General features: G+C 39.2%; 2 protein-coding genes across 5 annotated transcripts in view; one reads left to right on the top strand and one right to left on the bottom strand.

Moving 5' to 3' along the window:
* The window catches only part of zfyve26 (zinc finger, FYVE domain containing 26), a 31,149-nt gene extending 18,381 nt beyond the window's left edge, over positions 1-12,768 (top strand). For all 3 annotated transcript variants that reach the window (XM_041971492.1, XM_041971493.1, XM_041971494.1), the window contains 18 exons: positions 100-349; positions 438-536; positions 619-806; positions 1,592-1,728; positions 1,894-1,922; positions 2,159-2,295; positions 2,465-2,685; positions 4,613-4,760; positions 4,866-5,075; positions 5,736-5,951; positions 6,409-6,606; positions 8,114-8,194; positions 8,289-8,416; positions 8,645-8,819; positions 8,966-9,025; positions 9,169-9,351; positions 9,433-9,483; positions 10,710-12,768. In XM_041971492.1, the coding sequence (XP_041827426.1) occupies positions 100-349; positions 438-536; positions 619-806; positions 1,592-1,728; positions 1,894-1,922; positions 2,159-2,295; positions 2,465-2,685; positions 4,613-4,760; positions 4,866-5,075; positions 5,736-5,951; positions 6,409-6,606; positions 8,114-8,194; positions 8,289-8,416; positions 8,645-8,819; positions 8,966-9,025; positions 9,169-9,351; positions 9,433-9,483; positions 10,710-10,919 (2,721 nt within the window). In that variant the 3' untranslated portion in view covers positions 10,920-12,768. The remainder of the gene's footprint in view (positions 1-99; positions 350-437; positions 537-618; positions 807-1,591; positions 1,729-1,893; positions 1,923-2,158; positions 2,296-2,464; positions 2,686-4,612; positions 4,761-4,865; positions 5,076-5,735; positions 5,952-6,408; positions 6,607-8,113; positions 8,195-8,288; positions 8,417-8,644; positions 8,820-8,965; positions 9,026-9,168; positions 9,352-9,432; positions 9,484-10,709) is intronic.
* A 1,418-nt stretch (positions 12,769-14,186) lies between these two features.
* Positions 14,187-20,592, bottom strand: rdh12 (retinol dehydrogenase 12). 2 transcript variants are annotated; one of them, XM_041971503.1, is made up of 7 exons: positions 20,424-20,592; positions 19,693-19,808; positions 19,372-19,527; positions 19,160-19,264; positions 17,878-18,087; positions 17,560-17,749; positions 14,187-15,130 (listed from the first exon to the last, which is right to left on the bottom strand). In XM_041971503.1, exons 1-7 carry the CDS (start codon positions 20,498-20,500, stop codon positions 15,028-15,030), a joined length of 957 nt encoding a protein of 318 aa, XP_041827437.1. In that variant the 5' UTR covers positions 20,501-20,592; the 3' UTR covers positions 14,187-15,027. The 2 variants fall into 2 exon arrangements, with proteins under 2 accessions (XP_041827437.1, XP_041827436.1); XM_041971502.1 differs by having other exon boundaries at positions 19,693-19,811; positions 20,424-20,591.
* Positions 20,593-20,727: the final 135 nt, after the last annotated feature.

A 20,727-nucleotide genomic window follows, 5' to 3' on the forward strand; every position in this document is an offset into this window, starting at 1 on the left:
TGTGAAATGCCTAAACTAAACATCCTATTCACAAACTCAATTCTCTCCCCAGCTGAATTGCGTCCTAAGTTTAAGCTCACAAACATGTTTCTTCTGCAGGTGTTGCTGACTCTGCCGCCAGCAGTCAGGCAGGACTATTTCCCTCTACTCTCTGAGCCACTGTTGATGCTCGAGCAGCTTTTGATGAATTTGAAGGTGGACTGGGCAGAGGTGGTGGTGCGAACCCTGCGGAACCTGCTGGTTGGCCAAGATGCAGGCCTTAGCGCTGAGGACATCGATAAGCTTCTGGCAGACTACGCCTGCAAAGCCCTTGACTTCTCCTGTGCTCCCAAGGAGAGATCTCGATCTGGTCAGTAGGGGTGCACAACATACAGTGCTTGAATCTCAGTTTAGTATTAAATACTAGTTGTTCATATAAGCTGCAAATTATGTTGCAGACTCTGTAATCAGCCTCCAGGATGCATTGATGCAGTGCCCCGCTCAAGATAGCGCCTCTCAGTCATCCAGCCGAATCGAATCCCCGTCATCTTCTTCAAGTGAGCAACTTGCACATATTTAGAGGTCATAATATGATCCTCTTTTAAATTATTGTGTTAACTTACTCGTGCTATATTACAGGCAGCACCCCTACACACACATTGTCTGTAAACAGCGGCGACAAGGAGAAGGATCGTGGCTCATCAGGGCGAAAGCGCCCCTCCTCTGCCAAGTTCCAGCCTCCAGATCAACCCCCAGCCCGCAAGGACTGGGTCCCTGACAGCCAGCAGGACGTGTGTATGGTCTGCCGCCGTGAACGGTTCACCATGGTCAGTGAGCAAAATGACATGAAACTCAATTATGTGTTCATAAACATAAAAGAATCACTTGCCGACATGTACACTGTTAAATTTTCTATTAAGAAGTCCAGAATAAGAAAAAACATTTTATACTTGCATGCATTGCACATATTAACATGTTTTATACACAGACATTAAAGAAGTGGTTCCCAAACTAGGTGGCAGACCCCCTAGGTGGGGACCAGAGTTATGGCAGGGGGGGCACAGCAAGGTTAAATAAAACTTATAGTTTTTGCGCTTTGAGCACAACATCGAAAAATTCTTGAAAGTACCAATGAGCAAACGACGATGGCTCAACAACAGAGAGTTTAACTACCACAAACTTGGCATTATTGTTGTCGATGAAAAGTGGACCGTGCAGAAATATTTATTATATTTTTTATGATGTGTTTTGTATGTTACTAAAATCCATTGTAGCACTTTGAGATTCCTTGGAATGTAAAGTGCGTTACAAATAAAATTTATTATTATTATTATTAAATATTTTGGGAACCACTGCATTAAAGGAAAATGTCTGTTCTGATCTAAGAGTGTTAAAAAGTCTTTTCACACAAAGCAAAATAAGTTTGAACAAGAATTTTTAATCTTGTGATATTTTTGCTAAATTTTTATAAATCGTACTCATAGATAAATGTCCCTCACAACATAAGGATAAACAAAACGCAGACAGGAAACTGAAGAGAGTCATATGATGATTAAATTCAATTTTTTTGCATTCTTAGGAAATTACACTTATTGCTTTCTTATTCTTTTAGTTTAACAGGCGTCATCATTGTCGTAGATGTGGCCGTCTGGTTTGTCAGGCATGTTCTGAGCAGAAGATGCTTGTTGATGGATGTCCAGGAGAGGAAGTCAGAGTCTGTGACCAGTGTTACAACTACTTTCACGCAGCGTAAGACCTTCTTTTAAGGAAGGGATTTGACTTTTGTATGTAAAAGTTTTTGTTGTAAAAGTTGTGTTATAAAAGGATTCACAGCAACAGTAATTTTTAGAAGAATGTGATGGATTGTGTTTTTACAGTCAGATGTTTTGACCATTATTATTTTTTTATTTGCAGTTCTGACAATGAGCTTGAACCTGCTGAAGGTAAATTAAAAAATATCCCACATTTTGTTGTTTTCATTCTTTCAATAACTTGATTTTTGCTGTTAGTTTCAGAATATTTCGGTACCTGTTAAAGCAGGTTGTTGTATCTTGGTTTCTATCCTAATAAATTAATTCTGAAAAAGTGTGCATGCAATCAGCAATGTCCCTAATGTTTCCATTACCAGTTCTATACAGTTTCCTACACGGTCTCTCTTTGCTTCTCTGTCTTTGTGCAGTAGCTGGAAGCCCTGTGGTCACAGTGGAACCTCTGGATGGGCTGCTGTGTCTGCCTGAAGTGATCCATCGACAGTTCCAGCTCAGCACAAACACTGCGGAGAACCAGCTGCTGCGGAGCGAGTTCTACTACGAGCAGGTCTGGATTTGCACATCACTTTGGACCTATGCCTAGAGTCAGCTTCCTGTCTATTTAAATAAAAAACAGAAATAGAAATAGAAACAATGATCAAGCTTATCTTTTAGTGTCTTCACTCAGTTTAATCAGTCCCTTAAGGTTAAGAACACTCTTTTGCTAACTCATGAAGGCTCCCAGTGCACACCTCTGCGTGGCCATCTTGTCCCTGCACAGTGACCAAACCGCCTGTGGTCACCAGCTCATCAGCCACTGCCGATCCCTTTCGCGGAAGTTGACCAACCCAGAGGTGGATGCCTGCATCCTCACCGATATCATGCGGCAGCTTTTGTTCAGCGCCAAGTTGATGTTTGTGAAAGTCGGCCGCAGCCACGATCTCGCCTTGTGTGACAGGTGAGATGTATATTCAGATATTGTTTGTGAGCAGTTGTTTCATTTAGCTGTGAGAGGGAGACAAACAAGATATTACATAATCTGTTTTTTTTCCGTGACCCTGTCCTTGAGTCTTTTTTTAGAAACATCCACATGGACACCAACCTATAAACAACATATGTGGTGTTGCATTTGGCAAAATGTGTCATCTGATATGTTCTTGATGTCCTCACATCGTAAAGAGATTGGTTTTCACCATATTTGATGAAGTGCATTTCTCTCCTTTTCTGAGATTTTTGTGAAATGCTGTATTTTATATAACAAAGTTAAGGAATCCTATACATATGTGTTCTATATGAAATTAAGTACAATCTGAGTTTTTTTTTTTCTCCTCCATTTATTTTTTCCCTTAATTTTTCCCCCCACGTTTTTCTTTAAATTTTCCCATATTTATTTTTTCCCAAAAATGTTCTTCTATTATTATTATTATTGCTTGAGTGTCTCTGTTTCTTTTCTTTTAGCTTGTCTGTTTACCAGTAAGCATGCACCTGGGTGTAAGCTAGCTCATTAGAGAGGTATAACACAAGCGTGTGAGCCACAGCAGAAACCAACCCTGATGAAGACCTAGTTGGTCACAACACATTAGTCTTTTTAAAAAATCTTATTTCCATGTAAAAAATAAGGCTTTCAATAATTTTAAACCATTCTGGAGAGTGCCTTTGACCATTTTTTGTAAGCTATTTACTCTTACAACTAAAGCAAATGTTTTTTTTTCACTTTAAATAAGAATTCCTACATAAATAAAAAGACGTCTGCACACCTGAAGGATCAAAAGAGCACTTTGTGAAATCACTACAAAGGACCGTGAAGCGTTTCCAAGATATTGCATAATTTAGATAAAAACTTTCCATCATGTAAAGCTCCAAGTTGAAACTACAAAATTAAACAGTAGGTATTTTATTATAACAGAAGCTTGAAATTATGACTAATCAATGTTCTACGTTCACTGTTACGTAAATAACATCTTTGCCTGAACTAGGGCTGGGCGATTAATCAGTAACATCGATAAATCGAATTTTCCATGAAAATCTGGATTTTTTTTTCCATGGTTAGCAGCAAACTTAGCCCTCCCTCCACACCAGAACAGTGTTTGTCTGACAGATTTTCTGTGAAGTGACCCTTCACTCATGCCTGGGATTTAGCTGTGTGTATAACTGCAGTGAGAAATGCTGCTCTCTACGAGATGCAGAAATCAACTTTATCCCACAAACTCTAGTTAGGAGACAACCTTCATCAGGGGAATTATTTCTGCAGTGGATCCTGTATGATAAGGATCCAGATGGAAAGAGATCATGGATGCCGTTGTGTTGCATATTTCTATGTAAGATATGAAGTCTTTTATATGGTGGAAAAGTTATGACATTATATGCTTTATTTTTGCTGGCATTCATCTATATAAATAAATAAATGTTTTTAATAAGTTTATGTTTTGTAAAAGAAAAGAAAAATATCTTTTAAAATCGGAAATCAGATTTTTTAGGCCATATCGCCCAGCCCTAGCCTGAACTGATATTTGCCTTTCTGAAGCAGCTGGGTAGTAAATTCTTTCTGTAAAACTGCGGAAGTCAGCCACTCATACTGGTGTCATAAAACTTGCCTGATCATGTGGCTTAAAGTTGCTCAAAAAAGTTTGACCAATGCAGGATTATTTGCTAGGCTGTAACTCATTTCATGACTTTCAGCAGCCTGATTACAACAGTTTAAATCTCAGGAAGTGTGTTTAAAATGAGTTTCAAAGATCTAAAAAAGCAATACTCACCCCTGCATGTCACCACATGTACCTTACACTCTTCATTTAACACAGGAGTAGGTCTGCTCTTGTATTTGTCTCAAACACAGATTTTTCATAGTTTTTGCATTGTCTTCTCTTTATTCCTCATGTCCACAGTTACATCAGTAAAGTTGACGTACTGAAGATTCTCGTGACGGCCAATTACAAGTACATTCCTTCTCTGGATGACATTCTGGAGTTGTCTGCTGTTGCACGCCTTCGTAATCAGCTGCTGGAAGCAGAATACTACCAGCTAGCAGTGGAGGTGGGTTTTTTTTTTTTAATGGTGTTTTTTTTTTATTTCAAACTCCTTAAAAATGAAAAACTCATTGTTGATATTATATCTGGGGCTGTTTGGCTACTTTGCCAGGTGTCAACCAAGAGCGGCCTTGACCCTGGTGGTGTGTGGCAGGCCTGGGCCATGGCATCTCTCAAAGCAGGGAATCTTTCAGGAGCAAGGGAAAAGTTTGGCCGATGCCTGAAACCTCCATTGGACCGAAATCAGCTCAACCTGGGTCCCTCTCTGCTGCAGGAGGTTGTCCATCATCTAGAGACCACTGTCCGCCCCACTCAGGGCACGGTAGGAGGACCCTGTCATGGTGTTTTTTAGAAAATCAAACTAAACTAACTCTAAAACATTTCTGCCATCTTGGCAGAAAGGAACCACATCCCTTTAAGACATGTAGCCTAGATAAAGAGTCTTATATGAATATAATATATAAAATATATAAAGAAACTTATATTTTAGCAACAGTAATTTTTTTTATTTCATGCCTTAAGCAGATGTCAGCTTAGTCACTCCACATGCAGAATGTACAATATTACATAACATACAGCTCTAAAACTTGACACCATAAGGATCATTCATGCTGAGAGGAAGTTGATAAGTTCTAGCGTGTGTGGCATTCAGTGTGTTGATGTTGTTGGCCTCAGTTTCATAGGAGCTTCCAGACTGAAAGACAAGACCCCTGGTAACCCAGTCTGACCACATGTAACATTTGCAGACTTTTGCCTTTTAAGCTTCATGCAGAACCATAACCATAGAAAAAAGATAAAGTCACTAATTTACAATAAAAGTAGAAGATTTAACCTCTGAAATGTTTTCTATTTAATGTTTTTTATTTCTTCATTTTAGAGGATTTAAGACTACCAAGCCTAAATGGGTTGAGCTGATAAATTACACATGCACATGACCCTCTGAACACATGTTCATGACCCTCTGTGTTTTTTCTAATCTCAGTCTTATGGTGAAGATATACTGGCATCCCTACAAGAGCTGGAGGATGCTCTCTCCGAGGTCAGTCCTGTGGAGAAACAGGAGGGACCAGCTCAGAGCAGCCACCTCCACCAGGAGTGTCTCTACTACCTGAACACATACGGCACTCACCTGGCACTGGTCAGCTTCTACATGCGTCATGAATGTATGACAGAGGCCCTGACTTACCTCCTCAACAAGGTGAGGCTTAGCTTGTTGGATTGGTGATGAAGACAAAAACTTAGTTAATCCAAGGAGTTAGGTGACCTTCCAATGTTAGTTTTCATCTATTTTTGAGTAAATGAAAAAGTTGAAGCTGTAAGTGGCATGAAGTGCAAGCCTGAAAATAGAAATCAATCCTTTCTGGTTCAGTTTGAGTAGTCTAAAGATCATCTGACCCAGCTTCACAGATGCTTTGGTGCCTCTCTGTTGCCAAGATCGGAGCTCAGGCAAGCTGTCAAGTTACACCTACTCCATGGGTACTTAATGAGGTCCATGTGACTGTTTTCAAGCCAGAGAGACAAGTTTTAAGATTATATAATCCTCAAATGTTTGGGCATGTAACATTACACTTGCTCAGAGTTTATTTATTTATTTATTTATTTTTGTTTGTGGTTTAAGTTTGACATATGTTTTTCTATTCTCTGCCATGGCTCAGGACTGCCCAGAGGAGGTCTTTATTGAAGGCGTGTTGCAGCCCAGTTTGGAGCGGGGGCGTCTTAGCATGCTACAGGGCATAATGGAAAAACTGGACCCCAGCCTGGAAGCATGCAGCCGCTACCTCATCGCCTCCTGCCAGTTCCTGCAGCGGCGGGGATACTATAACTGTCTGTACCAGCTCCAGCAGTTCATGATGGTAGAGTAGCACTACATTTTCACCCCTTTTATGTGAGATTTCCTGTGAGAGTTCCCCAATTATTTGATAAAAATACAGAAAATTACAGGTCAACCATCTGTGTTTTCCCCCAAGAAACAATTTTTACCCCAGTAAGTTTTTATAATCAAGATAGCCTTAAGAAGTTGCCATGGTGGCTTTGTGATCACATTGCGTTCCATATAACTTTCATGTCTTCAGTAAGACAGATTTATACTTGCAGGATGTCTGCGTATGGTAGGGCCGGCATAGCTGACGCTGGTGAAATGTGCTCTCACACTCAAGCGTAGGGTTACAGCGTTGTGTTGCAGTTTTTCTTCCGTGGTTACCGCACAAATTTAAAGAGAAGCTCCAGAAACCGACCAATCACAAGGAGTTCTTCCACATAACTGCGCTGCAAGCAGGGGTGCCCGTCAGGTCTAGAAGAGGTGCGTGTCAAACGTCTGTGGACGCGGAGCATACGGCGATGACACAGTAACCGACCGGTGACAGAGTTGGTGCACGAGTATAAATCCAGTTTTACTCAATGGTATTAAACCCATAGTCTGAATCTTAGTTTACAAACCTGCGAGTTGGGATTTTTTTCCTTCTTAACATTTGACTGAATTTTTATGAAGACCTGAAGAGGTGTAGTTAAACAGAATTTACTAGAAAAGGCTAAAAAGCAAAGCTTTATTTCACTTGTGCTGAAAATTCCAGTAATCATCTCTCAAACCCCTGTATACGTCTTGTATCCATCCACAGACCAAATTCAGAAATAAATTCATTCCATGAAAAATGTGCATGTCCACTGGGCGGTGACTTGTTCATCACAAGCTGAATTTTCTATTGTGCTTCAACTGGGAGCACTATTTTCTCTATTCTCTGTTAAAGAAGACTTCAGGGTTTTTATTGAGTTTAAAAACTGGTCAGAAAAGTTTACAGAGCTAATAAGTCCAAAAAAAATTTCCCATAGGTTTAAGGGATGTCAGTTAAAAGTAACTGTGTCACAATTTCAAACATCTAGTGGTCAAGTTGGAGAAGCCAACATTTTAGAAACTAAAAGCATCTGTATCAGTGTGTTCATTTACCAAGTGAGAAGAAAACAAGAACTGTGTCGTCACTTAAAAGGCCTGTCCTTTTAATCAGTGATTTCCATCTGCCAGCATTTATTCTTGTTTTCTTCTTCATTTCAGTTTATTAAACACATTCAGGTCCATAAATACACACGTAAGACAAGACAGATAAAAGACAGAAAAAACACATAAAATATAAAATCAGAAAAAAAAGATAATCAAAATATCCTAATAACATACATACAATCAGTTCTTTAACATAGATCTTTGTTATTGTTGCAGAATGCAACTTCAAGGCATTTGGACATTGGCTTCACTTTTTGGGCTTAGAAGCGAAATCTGTGCAACATAAGCGGTCTATGCTCTCAGTATTTAAACCTAAACAAGTGTTTTTAGATTAAACATATACCTTTCAAATGTTGTTGTTTGGACAGGATCACGTGCGTGCTGCTATGACTTGTATTAGATTCTTCACACAAGGAGCAAGTTCATACCTACAGCTGGGAGAGCGGCAGGTATGTCAGTTTCATTTTTACAATTATACAGCTAAAGCTAAAATTTCTGCTAATGCAAGCATCTGATCCTGACTTGAAACCTGTCTTTGTGCAGCGCTGGTTGGTCAGAGCCAAAGAGCACCTGAAGACATATCTGCAGGAGCAGCAAGGTCGGGGTGGCGCGAGGAGAAAGTCATCGGTCGGCTCTTTCAGGAAGATGATGTCATCCAGTGATGTGTCCAGGTTATCTAATATTTTCTTATGTTGAATAAAACTGAGTGTAATTTAACTTTGAGACATTTATTTTCCATATACATTATTTCATTTTATTTTTCATGTTGCTTTAAAGAGGCTACAGCTCCTCAGTGCAGGCAGCACCCCCCGTTCATCTACTATGAAATATAGGTCACTAGAGCCCAAACATTTTTAGGGAAAAAAAAGTGTTAACATCCCCTGTCGCGCTTTTATTAGGCACATGAATACAATCGAACTCCAGCTGGAGGTGACGCGTTTCCTCCACCGCTGTGAGACTGCCACATCCTCCAAAGCCTCACAGACCAGCACAGCATCTTCCAAGTCCTCAGGATCCAGTTCCCCACCAACACTGTTTGGTGGAAGCCAGATGAAGATTGAGGTTGCCTGCATGGTAAAGTTCTGGTTGCTATTATTCTATTTATTAACTAACTGTACTTACCGATTTATAACCCACTGAAGACACACTGAATTAATTTACATTCATTTGTTTAGAAATGAGTGTAAAATTAATTTTGTTTTTTACTTGTGATGATAAAGGTGATGCTTGGAGGAAAAAACATTGAAGAGGGATTTGGGATTGCTTACAGAGTCATACAGGTATGTTCAACACACTGTATATTGATTATGAATTCTTTGTTGTAAAAATTATATTTATTAAAAAATTGTTTTCAAATTTTGAACAAAAAAGTTAAATTGATTCGACAAGCCTTGTCCAAACTGATTTTCTCCTACTTTGTTAGGACTTTCAGTTGGAGGCCCAGGCCGTCTACGTCCGGGCCGGCCAACGGCTTGTCCGTCAGCGGCAGTATGGAGCCGTGCGGCAGCTGCTGAAATGTGTGAGCGAATCAGGCACCGCCACCAAGAACGACTGCGACAGCCTCATCCTCAGCTGTGTCTCCATCGCAGATAAAGTCCCAGCTGATGTGAGTGGCAGAAATATTTTGAAGATATACATCATTGTAAGTTTGGACATGCTGACTGTTTTTATCTTTGTTTTTATTTAGGCCAAGGACCTGGAAAGTCTCATTCTGGAGATAAAGAGCACAGAAAGCAAGGTAGCGTGACACTGACTGCATTTTTCTCTGCGTCTTTTTTAGTCTGAGGCTATCTTTTCCAAATGCAGGAATCTTAATGACCCTGACTTCTTCTTGTGTGTGAGAGAGCTCCACAATTACTTCCCACAGTGCAATCACGCTGCATACTACTTAAATCGTTTTCTGTCTGTCTGGACATCAGCCAATCTGCTGGGTTCTTCTTGTTTCAGATTCACTGAAAAAACTTTTCCCAAATGTGATCTGTGGAGTTAGTTAGTAGCTCTTTCTTCACAGTGCAGCAAGATGTCTGTTTGGTGCTCGTTACAGAATTATTAGTAGATTCTTCATTTGCTGCTGCAGTTCGGTGCATCTGTGTTTGGGTAGTTTGCGTCCTGCTGTTGTCCTTTAAAAGTGTTTAAACTTTGTGGTCAAGTCAGGAAACTAGATTTCTTTGCAAATGTTGAGTAGCACAGAAACGGTGCATGAAAAAAATTGTGAAATTTTCTTTGCATGTACCCACATCTGCAAACACACACCCTTGCCTCCATCTGTCCTGTTGTTTCAGTGGATAATATGGTAATGACTTTAAAAGAAACACAATTAGAAAAAGTTACATTCAGGTACACTGTTGGACCACATTTGGCTTTGGTACATTTTTAGAGTGCCATTGCGTCTATAAGCTTATGCAATTAATGCAATTGATTTTTCACAAAGATTTTTGTGTTGACAACAGAGGAATCAGACCACTGTGTCAGGTCTTCACCACCATATCCCAAAGACTCTGTGGTGTCAAATCATTTGTGAAAATTATGTCTCAAGCTCCTTGAACAGTTTTAGTATGATCAATTCTGGCGTCAGCATTTTACAATATGCCTGTTCCCCCTAGGAAGAAAAAAAAGTGTTGATTCAGTGTTTTCAGGTCGTCTGCTGACTTCAGTTTTGGACCCTATTAAAACAAAGTGGGGAGAGTTGCACTGGTGGATGTGGTTTGAACATTTTTTTGCAATAAATGGAAAAAAATGCCTGCAAAATTAGACTTAATGGTTTCAGTCTGGAGCCGGAGTGTTAATGTTTTATTTTCTAATAAGCTTATTATTCTACTGATCTTCTGTACTTCAGTGACATGTTCACAAAATCAGTAGTACCCTCTTTACATCAGTAAGTCGTCCCTTTGAACATTCAGAAAGCTGTTTAAAACAAGATTATTGTTGACTACATTCTTACCATCGTTATTCCTCTTTCTGCAGATCAAAGCTTACCTGGAGTGCAGCAAGCTGAGGCCGGCATACCTGCTGGCAGTGAAGCTGGAGACGAGCAGAGCCAGGCCATTGGTCCAGGAAGTCCTTCAAGCATCTGAGGGAGCACAGGACTCTGTGATGCAGAATATCTGCCGCCAGTGGCTCTCTGAACATAACAAGTCACTTCAGCAGCATCAGAACCGACCCAATGCAAGGTAAAAGCAGGGCCGGTGAAGCAAAAGAGCACTCAGGCGGTGCTTAAAGAGGAGCAACATATCAAGTGCAAAAGTGCAGGGTTTACAGAGAGATTAAAAGTTACTACAATATCTGCAAAATTGATATTCCCAGCATTTTTAACGCCCTTCTGTTATTCATATCTAAAAAAGAATTATAATAATGATAATAAAAGAAAGTGGAATAAATTAATAATCATTACATAAATCCTTGGACAAAGCGACCCCCCGGTAAGAACTGTGGCTGACAGGATGCTAACTCTTTAGCACACACTTTTAATAACACACTTCAGTTTTCGCTTTAAAAGACTACTCCACCAATGCACAAAAGCCAAAGCTGCATTCCTCTTCATCCGTATCCCTCAGCATCATCACCAACAATACAATAATCTGTCTGCCAGCAATTCACAATGTATGTTCTCTTAAATGCAGCGGCTGCAGTTTTCAGCTGCTTGTTTCCAGCAGAGATGAAAAAGGAATTATAGTTATCTCAAGCTCACTACAAATCGAACGAGTTAATCCCCAAACTACTGTGAATAAAGTCACTCATCTTCCTGCAGATTAACTAAAACTCGTTTTACATTTGCAGTTGTACTCGACACAACTAGCACAGTGATTTTCTTTCACAGTATCCGTAGCCAAAGAAGGGAAACTAACCCATCTGTACTGATGCTCATTTTTCCCTCTTTCTCATATCTTTTGAAATGTAGTGTTATTATTAATATACATCTAATAGTTGCTTAGTTTTTCTGTTTATATTTTCTCTGAGATCAAACTAATTCCCTCTACTGTACCAGTCAAAATTATGTGCTAATGAGTTAGCATTGGGCTCTGAAGGGACTAACTTACTTCACTATCAAAATATTGGAAACCCTGGACAGGTGCAGAAGGTTTTTTGAGATCAGAACCTCTAAAACCCCTGTTATTACTTTGTGTTTTAGTTTGAGTAGCCTCCCAGCTCATGTAAAGATGTGAATCACCGCTGTGCTTTAATCGGGAAATGTTTTATTATCTCTAACACACAATATTTGGTAGGAAGGAATGATAATTATCTCTACATACCAGAAATGAACATGGCTTTGTAAAAAGATACAGTCAAGCTTGGATGACATGCAAATTTGTGTCCTACCTCATCCTAAAGGGAAAATATCTTTTAACTGAAAGGCTTTTGACAAACATGTTTTTTTTATCCTTATTGTTTGTGTATGTGTGTGTGTGAATAAAGTTTGCACTTCTGCCAAGAATGTTACAAACCCTGAAGAAGCTGAGAAGTGTTGGATTGAAAATGAGGCAGTTTACCTGTTTTACATGTGCAGAACATGTTGTGTTCAGCTTTTAATTAAACAATTTAGAGAATTCAAGGGCATTTAAGATGTTTCTGAGAAATTTCCAGGGACACATTAATATTTTGGGTAGGATACAGAAAGGGACCTTCTCTATAGATTATTAACTACGTTAGCAAAGACCCCTCAGATGTTGGTCATCATGTTTTTGCTTTGCTTTTGTGGGGTGACATGACCCAGATCTATATTATTTAAATGAATAGTAACTGACTTAAATACATAAAAAGGGATTCATCCTGAAAACACTTGTTTTTGATTAACATGACAATCAACTGATGTTGCTAAAGCTGCCTTTTCAATTCTGTGTATTTCAGTATTTTGTTCACACTTCTCTGTGTAGAGGACGTAGTGTTGTTCTTTGCCTCATGTCCATCTGCTGTACCAGAGACAGATATTCCTGTTATACTGAGTGCTCAGTGAGGACTAATGAAGACTTGAGATGCACTCTGTCCTCCTTAACTTTTGCTGTGACTCATCACTGCCGCACTTTATACTAAAAGAAATCTTTCGGGAGAATTGTAACATGTAATGCAGCAACTGCTTAAATGAAGCAGGGATGCATTTTCTCCATCACTTGTAACATACAATGAAATTACAAAATAAAATATTAATTAATAAAAAAGGGTTTTTGTAGTTTAATGCTGTTTTTTGCTCATTATTACATAAATGTTATATACTAGGAAACTGGTTAATTGTCTCACACACAGTAGAATTTAAGCTTGTGTAAGTTTTCCAATTCTCTAAGTTGCACAAAAAATAAATGAATAAATTTTTTTTTACTGTCATGAAAAATGAAGTATTGAGTCATTAACAGGATTAATGATTAATGGTTCCAGCCTTACAGGTTTATAATGAAACAATACAGCCTCATCTGAATAAGTACAGTTAAAAATACAGCTTCAAAACCAAGCAGCAACACTGCCCTCCATTTCTTTGTCATATTACCAGGAAACAGGTGGAGTGATTTATCGAAACATGTGTAGACATTGATAGAAAAACAAGGTATTAATTAGCACAGTGGCCAAAACCTCTGAGCAAAACTGGCATCATAATTTTGCTTTAGGTCCACGAATAGAAGCTGTTTTTGTTAGTTTCTTATCTGACATTCAGTCTCACCCAAGTGGTTATTAATCCCTTTAAACTAATCTGGGTTCTATAAAAAAAATCTGTATTTGGATGTGTTTGAGAGAAAAGAAAATGCTTTAGAGCACGGGTCTCCAACTTCCGTCCTTATGAGCTACTGTCCTGCAGGTTTTAGATGTCTCCAACTACAATACACCTCTGCACAAGCCTGTTAATGACCCAGTGATTTGTGTCAGGTGTGTTGCATCAAGGTAGAATCCAAAACCTGCAGGACAGTAGCTCACAAGGACCAGAGTTGGAGATCCCTGCTTTAGAGTATTAGATTAAATGTAGGAGTGGAAATTGTCTGATTTACAATAACCCTGTGTATCCTGTTCTTTTTTTTTTTTGTTAGGTGTTACGAAATACTTTGTAATGTTTCTCCACCCACATTACTTCTAACATACAAAACATATTGTTTTCCATTGTTGCTTAATTTGAATCAAATGATGTCAAACTAACTTAAACATATTTGGTACAACATGAAGGCTTTCAGAATATAAAGTTATTACACCTCTACCAAAAACCAGAATGTCATGTCTGACATCTTTGCAATAAAAGCTAAACGCACCACTGAGTTTCTCCACCTAGCTTGTTGTTTGAGTTGTCACAGTGCATGCAAATCAGCTGTATGACCTTGTAAGTAATCAGGACTGGTTCCTCCAGTGTTCTGTGTGGGCTATATAACCTGTCTGGTCTCGCCTTTCTAAAGCTGTGCAGTAGATTTAAAGCAGAAATCATCCACAGCACTGATGCTTGACTTTAAAATAATAATACAAGAGTCTTAATAGGAACATTTCTGTTTATTTACATAAAATGTAAACATTCAACTCTTAACATGAATGTAATTGTAGTAAAAGGCATGTTTGACTTGTATAAAACACTGGATGTAAACTCTTGGCATCTGTACATGTGAATGCTGCAGAGGAATTATGAGTTAGGAGATCCTTAAAATGTGAAACTGTGGTTCCTCCAGGAATGTGCAGGTAGACTGTGCCAGTGCAGGTGGGGAATAAAATCTCTGCAAACATGCAGTGAAATGATTCCAGTTCTGATTAGCTTCAAAGTAGAAAAATGTTATCCTGAACATCGGCAGAGTTATGACAAAATACATCTATGCAGTTCAAGCTCCCGTAATACTTGATGCTGATAATGAGAACCCCTGCAAATTTTAGAAGTGCTGGCACAAAAGTCAAACTATTTAACTGCAAATTCTGGAGAAAGCAAACAATATTTGAAAAAGATGCTGGTCTTTTACCCTGCATTAACCCTTCACTGCACACCACAGCATTACAATACATCAAGTTGCTTTTTTTTTGCCTACACTGTATGCACATTGTGTCACAAAAAAACTCCTAAAAAGTATTTGTGTTAACACAAAAATATAGTTGAGTGATTTTGGTTTAAGGAGCTGTTGTGAAGCACCAAAATACTCAAATCTTTACAATGTATCTGTATTTACAAAAAAGCAACTTCACATTATAGTATCGTTTATATAATTTACCTGAATGCTTATTATGTAAAAAGTATTCAAAGAACATCAAAGCCCAAATAAAACAAATGAATGAAGAAGAACAGAAATGTTAGGACTCCTTGGAGAACTGAGACAGATAGCAGTTAAAAGCTGAATCAGTCCCACTCGATACCGAGGAGCTCACAGCTGACGTCCCACAGTCTCCTCGATGTCTCTTCGCTCCTTCCCTGAGGGGCTACAAAGGCAGGGGCGCAGTCGCTGAAATGAGAAGAGGAGGAGAGTTGTTATGTAAGGGCAGATAATGGCATGAGTCACCACTCTGGTTAAAACCATCCGATTTCCCTCTGACCTTGTGTATGATTTACTATGGACAATGTTAAAGCAATACAGCTTCTCAGACTATTTTTATCTAAGTCAAACTATCTGGTGGGGTTTAAATATAGTTTTTTAATATTCATTTTAGTGCATTATTCTGTTTTTCTTAGATTCTGACTGCCTTTATTGATCTTTTCATGGACATTTAACCATTATGACAAATAATGTTTTTGTTTAAAAGTACAGTACCCTCCTAAGCAGATAAAAAAATGGAGGATCTAAAATAACATCATTATTTAATATAGATAAATAAAAAAAAATTAAGTTTTTGTTTAAAACAAAAATATTGTTCATATATTACAGAGATGTCCAATTCCAGTCCTTGAAGTTCCCTTTAAATTAAACTGATCTCCCCAACAGCTTGTTGTCCTGTTAATTATCCATTAATTTAATCCCAGTGTGTTTAAGCAGGAAACATGTAAACCTGCAGTATAGCGACTCTGAAGGACTGGAATTGGACAGCCATGACCTATTTGAATGAAAGTCTTCTTTATTAAAGTATGTCAACCACGCTTGCGTCCAAGAAGCCCACGCTGAAACAGTGTGTATATAAAGTGATAATGGATGTGACTTTGTAAAATGTGCCAAACCCTTTAAAAGTAAGTAAATACCAAAGAGAGCAAGAAGGGTGTGTCTGGGCTTCCCCTGAATGACGGCAAGAATGAGGATGTTTTCAAAAGGCTGATGTTGAAAGTGGTTAAAGTGCGTCATTACAATGTTGAAAGTAATCTGAATAACAGACTGTGTGTTCAAGGGCTGTTTAGAAAGCACCCTGTATTTATATTCCTTATGTAACAGTGTCTAACCTACTGATGTTTCTAAATGAATAGCTGGGATCTGTTAGACATTTAGAATCATCTTTTTCCTTCCCCTTGTTTCTGTACTACCTTAGTAGAGGGCAGTTGTAAATATGTAGCTGAACAGCTGGAGTCAGAAGGTGGACTGCGATAAAGAGCATATGCAGCCAGGGACAGTCTCTCTTCATATAAACTGCTCTTGCAGATCTAAGCACACAGCCCAGGGTTTGGATGCAAACACAGATCGACTCATCCTGCACTGCACGACTCACTTTCCATTTGTCTTAAAAAGTGGCAGAAAGACTATGCACACCTGCTTTCAACCTTGGCAATGTCATATCTCTCTGTCCCGGCAACCTCAGTCCCAACCAAAGCTGTGTTTATTTTTACAGTATGGGAACTCTGTAAATGCCCTGAGAAACCACCTTCTACCTGAAAACATTCCTGTTTTTATAAACATAATTTTCTTCCACAGTTTTATTACAATATCTGTTGGCTTGTGAATGAGGTATTATTGTATCATCAGTGTGTACACGAATACCAGAAATGAACCATGGAGCAATGAATGAACATGACTGGTTATAACCAGGTGTGAGGACATAGCTTTTATAGGGAACCATGTTGCAGAAAAGGAAGGAAATGAGGCAGAGGCAATCTGAAGTTTTTCCCAGACACCTTGCATCCTGACATTCACATGAATGTCACTCTTGACATGTACAACTAAATATTGTTGCATACTCATGAAAACAATACTCCCTGATGGCATCAGACTCTTTTAAGTGAGATAATACACCCAGGCATTCTGCAAAAATGTGTTCAGGGAAGGTCTGAGGATTATGAAGAGTTCAAGGTCGACGGATTTCAATCCCAGTAAGGGTCTATGTAATATCCTGGCAAAACAAGTGCAATCCATGTGGGCTCAAACTTGCAGCCTCAAGGGCTTAATGTGCCACTTGTGTATCTAAATGAACACCTTCAGAGGTCTTGTGAAGTCCATATGGAGCTGTTTTTGTGGAATAACTGGGGACTAATGCAGTAATTCATAGGCATTTTTTAATGTTCAGCCTGGTTCTACTAAATTGCTGCCTTCATTTGTCCAATGGCTTTCTAAGAATTGGTCTAAACCAAATGGACCAAAGCTGAAAAAAGGTCATAGACTAAAGCTGTAGAATAAAGATGGCAAATAATTCAATGGTATAGTTTTAAAGTAGGTTGGTTTTCTGTATTTTTAGTTTCTCACAAGAGACTCTTCTTTAATAATAAAAGAGGTGAGAACAGATTAGTAAATGTCTTTTTCAAGGATTACATGCCCACATTTTCTTCCACCTGCTACACTGCTGCAGTAATTAATCCCTTTCAGAAAAGACATTTCCCTCAAGACACAATTTCCATTTTCCGCCTGCAGATCAGGGCTATACAATGTAGTCAGTGTTTCCCTGCTCCAACAATCATGGGACCAAATTGAATATTCCCGGTTGTAGATTCCTACTGAGCGGCTTTCTTGTTGTCTCCTACCTGAAGTGTTTCCCAGAGATAGAGTGCAGTTCATCTGCCACGGCACAGTATATGCTGGTTTGTGCTCCTTCCCGCGGGGTTTTCAGGAACATGGAGAAGACGGTGAACAATATTGTCATGAGAGTCGAGTGTCTGGTCAAGTCTGAGTTCACTGTGCCCGGGTGGACTGAGTTCACTGTCACATTAGTACCTGTCAAAGCAAAACATGGAGCAGTATTTTACATGGCATCACCATTCCTGTTCTGTTCTTATTCTGTTTACCAGAAAGCGTTATCTGTTCTTTCAGACACAATTTTATAGTTTTATGTGCTTGCTTACCTTTGAGTCTGCGAGCCAGTTCTCTGGCAAAGAGTACATTGGCCAGTTTGCTCTGGCAGTATGCTAATCCGCTGTTATAGCTGCCCTGGCTGTGAAGGTCATGGAAACGGATCCAGCCAAAGTTGTGCGCCAGAGAGGAGACCACCACGATGCGGGCTGGCGCGCTGCGCTTCAACAGCCCGATCAGGAGGTACGTCAACAAGAAGTGACCTGCAAGAAGTATGAAAGATGCCATCAGAATGTTCTGCTTCTTAACTTCTTGCATTAGATCTGAGAGAAAATTTAACCAATCAGAGAACATTTTAATTTCATAAGTTAGCTGCATGCTTCTTATTCCACCAGAAAACAAGTAAAAATAGAATTTCTAAATATTATACAAGTGTCCAAAAGTTGGTTGAACAAAGAATGAAACCAGATAAAAACCTCTAAGACTAATGTGAGAGTTGGGTACGAACAGCCATTTTTTTACTTAAATGATCAAGAAAGAAAAAATTAGGCAAAAGTTCATTGAAAACATTTGTCTGAATTTTATGTCTCGTATAAACTGAAATGATCAGTGTGCATAAATGACCAAAGGTTTTAAAAATATTCTTAAAAAATCTGTTCCTAAAGCTCAAATTGCACATGTTAGGGATAAATTCATCTTAGTCAGGTGGGAAGTTGGACCACATTAGATGACTGTTTCTGGTGTTTTTAAATTGGTATGAGTGGTTGTTTGTCTCTGTGATGGACTAAAGATCTAAGATGTACCTCCAACTCGCCTGATAGCAGCTGAGATGGACTCCTGCCCCTGCAACTCTTAAGTGGGTGTAAACGAGGGATGAACTGTTTGCATTTCTAAGACAATTTTTTAGACAGAATAAGTGTAAAATCTCTCCCAAAGAAGACTAAGAGAGTTTGTTGTTAGTGAAACTGCAGAACATTTTAGTCAAAAGACATCTCAAAGAAACTATTCTTTCTAATTTTGGGGAAAAGGAGTCAGTTACAACTTGGAAACCAGTCCAAACAACTACTGAACATGCAAACGGTTGCAGTGAAATGTGTATTGTTGCTCTTGTCCTGCAGATACTCCACTGATTTTGCCTCAGTTTGCATAATAGCTGTTAGAAAAAAAATCACAATGCTTTGGCATGATTTTATCTTTTGGTAAATCTCCAATATGCATTATAAATATTTGACCTGGATAAAATGACCAATGTTGCGGTCAGTACAAAGCTCACAGTTAAACTTACCGGCTGGTAAATCAAAGTGTTAATTTCAAGGCATTTCTGCAAGGTCTTACCCAAATGATTGACTCCAATATGCATTTCAAAGCCATCGATAGTTTTCATATAGGGGCACATCATCACTCCAGCATTGTTGATAAGAATATGAAGATGGTTGACCTCTAATGATGAGAATGCCACAAAATTAAACGGAAAAGGTTAAAAAAACACACACACACACTCATCGCACACTGTAATTAGATGTGAATAACTGCTGCTCTGCTTTCACCTCTCAAAAACCTCTGAGCAAAGGCTCGTATGGAGCAGGTATCTGCCAAGTCAAGCTCTCGAACCTCCACTTGTGCTCTGGAGTACACAGCTCGTATACTGGCTGCAGTCTCCTCGCCCTTTTCCACGTCTCGGCACGCCATGATCACCCGAGCCCCTATTATGTTGGAAATAAATAACAGCTAAACTATGAACAAAAACATAAATTAAATTAAGTAAAGGAAGCAAGATATAAAGGGATTCTGTTAGCTTTGGTTGTGCCCTTTCTGAAGGTGGGTTCTGGAGCTTTGGGATCAACGCCTTTTTTTGCGCATTAGCTCACCTCGTATTGCCAGGTCCAGAGCAGTTTCCTTCCCAATCCCAGTATTGGCTCCAGTGATAAGCACCGTCTTCCCATCTAGCCTAGATGTGGACTTGCACACTCCTCCTGCTGCATACCTTCTGTTCAAACACAGGAACAGCTGATCAAAACACTCATTGAATCACAAATCACAGAAAACAACTCCACCTGAATGACAAGTGATCCATTTTGCAGTCAGCAGGTTATCAATCATGTCCTCATTAGGACTGGGCATATGGGGAGTCTGGGTTAATTATTCATGGAAAAATTTGGCTGATAAACAGTACTGAGCGACAAGTCGCATGACCCACGCCACAGAGCACGGCCGCCCCATATCCAATGGCTTAGTTGGAGTAATGCGTACCGATATAACTCCTCCCACGCGCCCGCTCCTGATAGGCCCGAGGAGATGAGATGAGAGACACCCGGTGCAGAAAAAACTCCCACAGCTCCATCATTCTGTTTCATTGATTTTTTGCTCTGAAATTCCGTCATCGTCGATTGAAATTACCAATCATTAAAAAACACCATGAAATTGAACATCGTTGGGTTAAATGAGCAGACAGGGTTTCAATTCTTATGAAAAAGAGGGACTACATCGTTGCAATTACATCAGTGTAGTGTTATGTCTTGTCAACCAAGTAACAACTTGTCAGTGATGTGTAGGACACAATTTATATCAGAATGAACGAGTGTATTGATTAGTTACTTACCGTATGTGTGGTGCAAATGAAATCACCAGCAGCGTCACCACCCCGAGGCCCGCGATAATTAATAAGAGAAACATCATGCTATGGATTTGCGCTTCTCCGTCTCTTCTAGCAGGATGCTACTGATGGGTAGGCAGAACAGCTGATGTCAAAGCTAACGGGGTGCAAAGCGCAGCGGTGGGTGAAGGATACACCGCGAAAGGAATCATGGGATTGTAGTTTCTTTTAAAGCTAGCACAACGGAAGGAAAACTCTTTACATTTTCACTTTGATTTAACGTGTTTTATTAATATAATTATACATTTAT

The sequence above is a fragment of the Melanotaenia boesemani genome, chromosome 20 (genome assembly GCF_017639745.1).
Source record: "Melanotaenia boesemani isolate fMelBoe1 chromosome 20, fMelBoe1.pri, whole genome shotgun sequence".
NCBI classification, from domain to species: domain Eukaryota; kingdom Metazoa; phylum Chordata; class Actinopteri; order Atheriniformes; family Melanotaeniidae; genus Melanotaenia; species Melanotaenia boesemani.